The sequence below is a fragment of the Notolepis coatsorum genome, assembly GCF_963971535.1.
Source record: "Notolepis coatsorum genome assembly, chromosome: 6".
NCBI lineage: Eukaryota > Metazoa > Chordata > Actinopteri > Aulopiformes > Paralepididae > Notolepis > Notolepis coatsorum.
In genome coordinates this window covers 52,887,636-52,898,651 of record NC_140170.1, presented here as the reverse complement: position 1 = coordinate 52,898,651, position 11,016 = coordinate 52,887,636, and the positions used below count along the sequence as shown (strand labels likewise).

The 11,016-nt window shown below is 51.8% G+C and overlaps 1 protein-coding gene across 1 annotated transcript; it reads left to right on the top strand.

Annotated features, from left to right (window-relative positions):
* Positions 1-440: 440 nt before the first annotated feature.
* On the top strand, positions 441-10,143 carry LOC311229484 (proteinase-activated receptor 3-like; the record flags this gene model as incomplete). Its single annotated transcript, XM_084315563.1, has 2 exons — positions 441-535; positions 9,032-10,143. Exons 1-2 carry the CDS (start codon positions 466-468, stop codon positions 10,141-10,143), a joined length of 1,182 nt encoding a protein of 393 aa, XP_084171689.1. The 5' UTR covers positions 441-465.
* Between the last annotated feature and the right edge of the window lie 873 nt (positions 10,144-11,016).

Below are 11,016 nucleotides of genomic sequence, written 5' to 3'. Positions count from 1 at the left end.
TGGCATAATTGCTAAACGTGTTTAGTCCCTTGTTTGAGCCGAATCTGGGTTTTACATGATTTGTGGAGCTCCCTCTGGTGTTGTGATCGTGGTATTCACTGACCGTTGGGAAGTATTTTGACATGTACATGGGTACCTTGGTGGTGTAGTGTATCTTGTAGACCAGGCCCATTGCAAGTTGCTGTACTCTGTCGTCTACTCTAAGCCATCCTAGGTTGTCAAAGTGGGCAGGGGTGAGGTGGGTTCTAGGAGTCAGGTCAAGCAGTAGTCTGACCAGTTTGTTTTGAGATGTTTGTAATTTGTTTTTTAGTCTTGGCCTACTTCTTCTCAAGTGTATGTGTTGAGCTCTCTTCCTCTTCCTCTTCCTCTTCCTCTTCTCAGTTCTCAAGCAGCGGTTCTGGGAAAGGGGAGGGGTCTGTGCCTCTACCGCTCACAGACAGAGAGAGAGCATGTTCAGTGTCAGACATGCCAGGGAAGGGTCTGCTGCTTCTGCTTATCTCCTCTGTTTTCCTAGGCGTGGTGGTCCATGCTGAAGGTAGGGCTGAGTATACTGTACTGTTACTGTTTCTGTACCTATTGCTACCATGTATCTATGTATATGCGTTTCATTTCATGTATATATGCTTGGTTTTAGTGAGTCGTTCCATTATCTTCATTGGGGAAAGTCTGGGACTGTTGCATATCTGGATTTCATTTAGTTTTAGTTTTTGTTCTTGGTCCGTTGATGTTTCTTCTCGAATCTGCAGCCCATGGGGGCAATGCCTTGTGATCTCAGGCTATATAAATACATTTGATTTGATTTGATTGATGAGTAAGATGAATACGTTATCAATGCAGGGCAGGGGTGGAGCGGTAGAGGGAGAGCTCCGGTTATAGCAGAAAGTAACATCAGGGAAGGAAGAAGTGCTCGGTAGAGGGGGGGGGGGCTGGACTCGTGCGATTCGGGGGGGTGAAGTTGCAACATTGTTGCATTCTTCATTTGGTTCGGTTTGCTTTCACACTGCAGTTTGTCAAGTGCACCAAACTTTCTGAACAATGTCACGCGATCGAAAAGGGCGCTCGTCTATTGGATATAATATATAGGATCCCAAAAACAGGCTTCGGGGACAGCTCTACAGCGCACACACACACACACACACCACATTATTCTGCGAAGCAGCCCAGCGCACACACGTACACACACACACCACATTATTCTCAATACACACAATTGTTAACTCATTGAGCGCCATGCTTTTTCCCCATCTGTACTGCCTGGTGCCAGCTATTCTTTTTTACCATTTTCACGATATTTCACGATCTTTGCGGAGCTATTGTATATTCTATATTATAGCTATGGAGACAATAGTATGGCTCATTTGATCGTGTGTTTTGTTTTGTGCAGCGTATGTGCAAATCTCGTGGCTCCTCGCTTGAAACCTATATTATTGCCAGGTCAAAGGTAAACACATTACCTTGTTTCCAAAAGTGTCTTGAATCAGAACAGGATCAATACATATAACGATAGGTTATAACTATAACCAAGTTCTGTGAGTAATGGTGACACTCTGCGTCACTACTGCACTACACTTCGCTCGTGCACGCGCACTGAATAAAAAATTCCACAATGTACCTTTACATCCCAACATTCGTCTGGCCACACCCCCATCCGCTTACCTACATGAGCAGGGGTGTGGTCACCTACTCACCTCCTTCCCAAGCTTTCACCACAAGGTGAGACCAAGGGCCGCAGCGGCGTCTGACGCCGAGCGTTACCATTACTCACAGAACTTGGTTATAGTTATAATCGTTCTGTTTCGTAATGGATCTCGCTCGGCGTCACTACTGCACAAGGGAGGCCGAGTGAGAGCCATCGCCCGACAAATGTACCCCGCTGAGGCCCCCCACAACCAACAGATCGGGGAGGACCGAGCCCCCCCGACCCTCCCTAATGGAGGATACCCCCCCCTATTGGAGGTTCACGGGAGGGCGACGGATCCGACCGTGCGAAGAGGCACTCAAGCAACTCAACGCACAGGGTGAGCAGACCGTGGCTTGACCCCACGACTACACACACGCACAACCCGCATGCCACCCGGGAACGAACAGAAGGAACAACCTCGTTACTGCCCCCAGAATCACGGGGTCAAGAGCAAACCCAACCCCGTGGCAAGGCCGTAGCAGCGGAGCGCGAAGGAAGACCCAGAACCACTGAAGGGACTGGATCCCCTGGAAAACGGGGGCCCGGAGAGGTCAATGACGCCAGGCATCAAGACCCCACCAGGTGGTCACTTAGTGACACCGCCCCCCACATCGCCAGCGTATTCGGATAAGGCCCCTCCAAGAGCGGGCCCTTTCCCCCCAATAGCACACCGCCTGGCACACTGACCCTGCAGAACAGGCAGTCAGCATGGCCGTAAGCACACAAAAAAGGTTAACCAACGGAAGCAGGCAGCGCACCGGGGAAACCAGGCAACAGGCTGTAACCTGAGCCTGGAGCACTGCGGACGAGACAGGCGCCGGGGCCCGGAGAGGTCAATGACGCCAGGCATCAAGACCCCACCAGATGGTCACTTAGTGACACCGCCCCCCACATCGCCAGCGTATTCGGATAGGGCCCCTCCAAGAGCGGGCCCTTTCCCCCCAATAGCACACCGCCTGGCACACTGACCCTGCAGAACAGGCAGTCAGCATGGCCGTAAGCACACAAAATAGGTTAACCAACGGAAGCAGGCAGCGCACCGGGGAAACCAGGCAACAGGCTGTAACCCGAGCCTGGAGCACTGCGGACAAGACAGGCGCCGGGGCCCGGAGAGGTCAATGACGCCAGGCATCAAGACCCCACCAGATGGTCACTTAGTGACACCGCCCCCCACATCGCCAGCGTATTCGGATAGGGCCCCTCCAAGAGCAGGCCCTTTCCCCCCAATAGCACACCGCCTGGCACACTGACCCCGCAGAACAGGCAGTCAGCATGGCCGTAAGCACACAAAATAGGTTAACCAACGGAAGCAGGCAGCGCACCGGGGAAACCAGGCAACAGGCTGTAACCCGAGCCTGGAGCACTGCGGACGAGACAGGCGCCAAAGGAGTCAGCTGAAAACAGCCCCCCCGGCGGAAGGGGCGTATGCTGGCGTTGTTGCATGACCAAGCCTCCATTAAAAAAAACCCACCCAGAGGGGTTGAGGCAGAGAAGGCTGACATGATTGGCAGACGTCATGAACGTGCAGGGGCACACTCAACCGGCTAACCCGGGAGTTGACACTGCTCCAACACACCAGGGAATCAACCACCCTGTCGTTACCCTATGCGGTGGTTGTTCCTATAACCCCTCAAGAAAAAACTCCAAAACACACCTGCGGGCATAACTGGCTATACCGCAGTACAAGTGTTTCAGTTTTCAAAAAAGGGTTATTCCAGGCCTACGGGTCGACGAAACATTACTTCGGACTGGGCCCGGCGGCACGGGAAGCACAGGGTTACCAGAGGAGGGCCAAGACCACCCCAACAGCCCCCTCTTCGCCACGCGTGAGAGAGGAGCGAAAAGAATGGAGAACCAGCCCCAAGCACACCGCACTTGGTATTCCCAGGCGGTCTCCCAACCAAGTACTAACCAGGACCGAACCTGCATAGCGGCCGAGATCGGACGAGATCGGGCGTGTACCGGTTGGCATGGCCGTAAGCCATTACGATAGTGCAGAGTACAATATGTACCCAACAAGGGTCTCCATAGCACCTAACCCTGTGACACCCGGACCGACCTGGCATTTTTCCCCCCGAAAAAAGCACAAGTCCCTCAGGGTACCAGAACAGCAGATCTGCATCCCCGGCGGACAACGGGTTAACTGACCTGGACCAGCGTGACCAGACCAGTCCCGTGTCCTAACAACGCCAACATGCCCACTCCAGAAGAGGGGGTAGGTATGCGTGTCGATCTAAAACATGAAAAGAGGGCACCACCCAGACGGTCCCATTTGGACCGTGCTCAGTGGCCCACCCCAAGGGCGTGAGACCCCTCTACCTATGTTCAGATCTATTCCGTTAACATCCCCCAGATATGAACGAGAATTCATCGAGACAACCTAGTAAACTGGCGCTCGGAAGAGACAAAACTCCATCCCAGTTGCCCTATAAAAACGCTGTTTTAACAAGCAACCAAGGCGCACTTAGCCCCTGTGTGATTCTGTAACAGAAAACACACCGAGCCAGCACTATGTATGCGTCGAGACCCGAGAACGACACGGAGCCGTCGTGCTTCATGTTCCTTCCTCTTTTTATTAAAAAAAGAAAGAACACAGACTGACATGAATCCCTCGTGACGCAGGCTGAGGGTAATTTTTTTTTACATTTTTACATCCCACCACCCTCCCATAGGGAGGAAACGGAAATCCCCAGAGAGACTTCCCACGCGAGCTGTATAGATTGAAAAGAATATATTGCAACATTGAGCTATGTAATATTTGGATTAGGGCTCTCCGAGGAGGAGGCACTGAACCAATACACTCAATAATCGAATTGAATCGAATACACACACAATAGAGCAGAACTCCTTTTTGAAGTTCTACTCATCTTGACAATCTGAGGAGGAGGCTCTGAACTCTGAGGAGGCTCCCTCACAGGGAAGGAGAGTCCTAACTCACAGAAGGCCCGAGTAAGAGCTTCGTGAGGAGGAGCCCTGACCACTCCCTGAAACAGATCCATCATATGGACCTGAACAGCACACGGAAGTCTTACCAACAGAGACGCGCACAGTGACGTACTCTATGGTGGGGGAATTTCTGCGGTGCACACGCCCAATTTTCCAGGGCGTGGGACCAGGAAACTCCCCCCCCCCCCTTACCCTGTAACGTGCCGAACAGCAACGTGACAGGAACCTTGAAGGACAGGAGGTTGTAACCCCTGCCCATCAAAAGGGGAGGAAAGGATTACCAGTTCACCCCTTTACGACCCCACACCCATGATACGATGTAATGACAAAAAAGAGCATGACACAGTCATAGTCAGCTACATGAAGTGTCTAACAGCTTCACACAGCTCATGTGCTAACCTGCTATCTGATTTTTACTAAGGAAAAAACACAGAATAGAGAGGGCCCCCTTAAGAGCCCCGGTACCAGACTTACACATGTGCTTCTGTGGCCAACCTAACCCAGTTGTAGATCACAAGACACACACAACCCTTTATCACCACAAAAAATGGCAAATACACTCTACAGAGGAACGCCGTTTTTCATAATGAGAAAATACATAATTCTCGATTAGTATCGGCCACAGGCCTTGCTAAGCACACACGAAAAGTGACCAAACAATCTTTTCTTTAGGAAAATATAGTTTCTCAAGCGGTTTTAGCACAACCCCAGCAACTAAGCTAAGGGTTACATCGTATCCCTACAACACAGTGACACAATATATTGTAAACAACATGTCTGATAGGAGGGGGGGAAACCCAGGGAACCGGGGGGAACACTTCTCCTACCTTACCCTTAATACGGCCAGTTGAACAGGTAAACCTGTTAATATGTGAACACACTGTTCATTGTCATTACAGGCTGAGAAAAGAATTCATTCTTTACTCATATGTCACTGAGCATAGCTTTATAGGTTAAATTAACCCCCTTAGTTGTGAGTACACGGTACATGAACACACATGATGTTTCTCAACACAACAAACCAGATCATTTTTACATCTGTAACAAACAACCCGATTTGCATGGAGAAGCTAATACCAGTGACAAGACAATTCACACACAACTCGCGTCGTATCCTAAATGTATTGCAGCAACACTCGTTTTGGAAAACATCGTTATTACAAAACATTAGAAGGGAAGGAAGAAGACGCGTTTTAAGGTCTGGTCAGGACCTTCCTTACCGTGAGCGCAGCCACGCGAACTGCAGTCTCTAACAGGGCACCGATAGTAAACACAGCATCCTGTGTTTGACGACACGGGCAGCGTCGCTGCTCCACCCCGCCGCTACGGTTCTCCTTGTTGACGCAGTCCTCGCCGGCCGGGCTCCCGGTAGGTTCGACTAACATCCTCTGTCAAAGATGACGTCGTAGTCAGAGTGTTTAAAGCATGTTATAGTCTCAGAACGTTCAACAGTGTAGCAGCCGATCGGCTGATAGCCACAAGCTAACGTATACCAGCCTGGTAAACACAGCGAGCTAATGCCGCAGCTAACAGCTGCGCGGCTAACAAGTAGGCCACAACTAGCACGCAAGCTAAGCAGCTATCACCTGAACTTGTACACAAACGATATAACAAGCCACACTTCCGACAGGCCGCCGTCTGAAACCCTCCTCACCTTTAAGAGAGAAGAGAAAAAGAGATGTCAACACAGTTTACAACGGTGATTTTACCAGACATCCGGCGGAGCCAGCACCAGTCCCATCTGGGTTGCAGCCGACTTGAACATGGATCTTCCGATAACGAACATCCATGCCCACATTTCCTCGTTAGGGTATACTCTCATTTGTATATGAAAGATGGGGCCTACACAGTGACAGAGAAGCATCCACTCGTCCAGAGAATCCTGGGATCACCAGTTACTGGTCGTGGCCCACTAGTTGACTATAATGGGCTTCAAACCAAGATCCTCCGCCGTCGCTTAAGATGCTGAACAGAGGACCCTAATCTGGGGCTGGTTTCCGTAAACATTGTCAGCTAGCCCCCATAGCATTAACAGACAAGTGGTGCTCGCAAGCAACCATTACTCACCCAACCTGGAACCCACCGCTTCTCACAACAGTTGGTGCGTCCTACAGTCCAGCTGTGTTGCTGGAGGGTCTTACCCCATCCAGCCGCAGCAAGGAGGATTGTAGTTGGGAAGCATGTCAGCGGCGTGAGCTCCTAATACGAAAAACCCGGTGGAGGTGTAGAATGATCATCATCTTCCAGACACTCCAGTAACGAAGACAATATCGCCGTATTTTCTCGAAAATAGTGAGAGAGAAAATAAAGATATGATGTCAATGTATCTCTTGTTTTCCAACTTTCTTCTACTAACAACCTCGTCAAGTGGGGATCTACCGAAGGCACTTCCTTGTGGTGAAAGCGAAGAAGGAGGTGAGTAGGTGACCACACCCCTGCTTATGTAGGTAAGCGGATGGGGGTGTGGCCAGACGAATGTTGGGATGTAAAGGTACATTGTGGAATTTTGTATTCAGTGCGCGTGCACGAGCGAAGTGTAGTGCAGTAGTGACGCCGAGCGAGATCCATTACAAAACAGAACGTTAGGTAGCCCTCATCTGTCTTCTTCATCTGCTCGGGCCAGACTATAGACGGAGCCGAATAGGTTTCCTCATCAGTCGCTATTTTTTTACGTTTGACCAGTAGTGCCGTGTCCTGCTCACTGCTGCTCACAACGAGTACCTAGTTGTTTGGAGGCTGTGGGGCTGGTACTAAGCTGGCCCATGCATGTTCATAAGGTAGGCGATACTGCCACCTGGCGAGATTCGATCGTCGTTGCAATTCCAACGTAGGCAGACGTGCCAGGTAGACCCAGGGAGCCCCGGCTGAGTGTTTAGAACGGGGATCAAAGGAAAAAGATCAAAAGATTCAAAAACAAGTATACTCGTTTTTGGCGTTCAAGCGTTGGCGGACGAAACACGACCAGTATACTCGTTATTGGCGCCCAATGAGTTAAGGGTATGCAGACCAGAGAGAGACTTTCGTCTTGTTTACATCAGGGTCCCCCATTTCAATTCATAATGCTCAGCCCCCCACACCACACACACCCGTCCAGGTGCTTAGCCCCCCACACCACACACACTTGTCCAGGTGCTTAGCCCCCCACACCACACACACCCGTCCAGGTGCTTAGCCCCCCACACCACACACACCCGTCCAGGTGCGTAGCCCCCCACACCACACACACCCGTCCAGGTGCTTAGCCCCCCACACCACACACACTCGTCCAGGTGCTTAGCCCCCCACACCACACACACTCGTCCAGGTGCTTAGCCCCCCACACCACACACACTCGTCCAGGTGCGTAGCCCCCCACACCACACACACTCGTCCAGGTGCTTAGCCCCCCACACCACACACACTCGTCCAGGTGCTTAGCCCCCCACACCACACACACTCGTCCAGGTGCTTAGCCCCCCACACCACACACACTCGTCCATGTGCTTAGCCCCCCACACCACACACACTTGTCCAGGTGCTTAGCCCCCCACACCACACACACTCGTCCAGGTGCGTAGCCCCCCACACCACACACACCCGTCCAGGTGCGTAGCCCCCCACACCACACACACCCGTCCAGGTGCGTAGCCCCCCACACCACACACACCCGTCCAGGTGCGTAGCCCCCCACACCACACACACCCGTCCAGGTGCTTAGCCCCCCACACCACACACACCCGTCCAGGTGCTTAGCCCCCCACACCACACACACCCGTCCAGGTGCGTAGCCCCCCACACCACACACACCCGTCCAGGTGCTTAGCCCCCCACACCACACACACCCGCCCAGGTGCTTAGCCCCCCACACCACACACACCCGTCCAGGTGCTTAGCCCCCCACACCACACACACCGGTCCAGGTGCTTAGCCCCCCACACCACACACACCGGTCCAGGTGCTTAGCCCCCCACACCACACACACCGGTCCAGGTGCTTAGCCCCCCACACCACACACACCCGTCCAGGTGCGTAGCCCCCCACACCACACACACCCGTCCAGGATCAACAGCTGGGATCGTACTACAGTTATTGTTATTGTTGATGCTGACTGTATGTGGAGTGGGGGGGCCTTGGGGTTCTGTTGGGGGGCACGCGCCTGTGACAGGTCCGTTGTTGTGTTACTGGAGTATTGGGGTATTTTTCCTTTATTCCCCCCTTCCTATTTCCACTCCAATAACACAACAACGGACCCATCCACACTCTTGTTCTGCACCAAACTACACCTTTGTATTATTATTAATTATTATTATTGTACATTATTATATGATTATGTTATTATGGTTGATAGTTATCCAGTGTTCTTTGGCTTCATTCTAAGAAGGCATCTACTGTAGTACAACCTCCTATGTCTTCTGTTTTTAACAGGGAAAGGGGGAAAGCAAGGCAGGAGGAATGTCTCTGAAGTGGCCTCCCCTGGACCCAGATCGTCCAGAGGGGAACCAGACGTCCTTCAGGCCAAGTCCCTCTCTTTCCTAAACGGGACACAAGCACCCTATGTGTCTCTCCCCGGCCCTCATGCCCCTCCAGCTCTACAGTTGCTAAGCAACAGCACAGCAGGGTACCTCCGTGGTCCTCTGAGTACACGGGTCATCCCTGGTATCTATATATTGATTATTGCTGTGGGAATCCCAGCCAACGTTGCCATCTTATGTGCAGTGGCCACTAAGGTGAGGAAGGTGCCCGTTGGCATCTTCACCTGCAGCTTGGCTCTGTCTGACCTCTTCCTCCTCGTCTCCCTCATCTTCAGGGCCCAGTACCATCTCCATGGCAACGACTGGGTGCTCAGGGAGCCCGCCTGCCGGTTGGTCACCGCGTGTTTCTACGGCAGCCTCTACTGCTCTGCCCAAATGCTGGCCAGCATCAGTGTCTCACAGTACCTGGCGGTGGTGCACCCGTTCCGCTGCAGCAGGCTCCCAAAGAAGGCCTTCCCTACCCGGGCCAGCTTGGTCGCCTGGGGGTGGTTCGCCGCCGCTGTGGCGCCTGAGCTCCTGGTCCAGCAGACCTACCGGCACGAGCAGCTGGACAACATCACCACCTGCCACGATGTACTGCCTCTGGATTACAGCTCCCACGCTCCCCTGCTCTACTACAACCTGGGCCTGGCCCTTCTAGGCCTGCTGGTGCCCCTGGTGGTCACGACCGTGTGTCGCACCTGCATCATCTACAAGGTCAGTCATTTTGACTACAAATGCAAATGGCGTACGTACCTCAAGGCCAGCTCTCTGCAGTTCCTCATCTTCCTGGCGTGTTTCTCCCCCGCTGGACTCCTCCACCTCCTGCATTGTGTGCATCTGTTTGTGGACGCACGTGGACGCACGTTCGATGTTTACTTCAACGTGGCTGTGTGTTTAAGCTGCCTCCACTGCTGTCTGGACCCCTTCCTCTTCTTCCTCAAGTCCAAGGCCACAGGCTCCAGACTCTACTTTATGATCTTCAAGAGCAGACCCGAGCCATATCATCATCCAGCAGGATTATGATGGTCAAGTACAGAATCCATATGATCTTGGATGGTAAATGGACTGCATTCTGCTTGTATCCGCTTTACAATTTTGTTCCTCACATTCACCCGTTCACTCACACATTCACACACCGACAGCGGGGGCGACCGTGCAAGGAGCCGACCTGCTCATTAAGTGTTTTGCTCAAGCATTATCAGACGACCGCTCTACCTCTTGAGCTACTGTTGCCCCCAACTGGACTCTGTGTTTCTCTGTAGGTGGAAAAGATTGTCAAGATGAAGGGACTAAACACGTTATTGCTATGCCACATCAATGTGGAACGCACTACCCAAAGCTGTAAAGGAATGTGAATCACTACCCACTTTCAAAAACACTCTAAAAGAACACCTACGGGAGACTGCAATTCGAAACTGGCCCCTGTAAATGTCCAAACACAACCCCCTCCAATGTACAGTAAATGACCAAGTATGGTCTTGTCAATATTCCAATGTTCCATTCCAATCCACCCCTCCTACCCAACCCCCCCACCCACCCAACCACCTCCAATGTACAGTCTCCCCCCCCCCCCCCCCCCCCCCACCTACCCAACCTCCTCCAATGTACAGTTTCTACGTCAAATGTATATACTCTCTTTTCTGGACTCTTTTCGTATCACAAACAGTACTGTATTTGCAAATCTGGTATGTCATAAATGTATAGATGTAGCAGTACTGTCTATCTGTATGTCATGTATGTCATATATGTTATGATGAATTGAAAATGGGGTACCCTGATGTAAACAAGACGAAAGTCTTTCTCTGGTCTGCATCCCCTTAACAATTGTGTGTATTGAGCTGTACTGTACTGTACCCATTCTGCAATCTGTTAATAAAGTTTTCAATCAATGAAGAT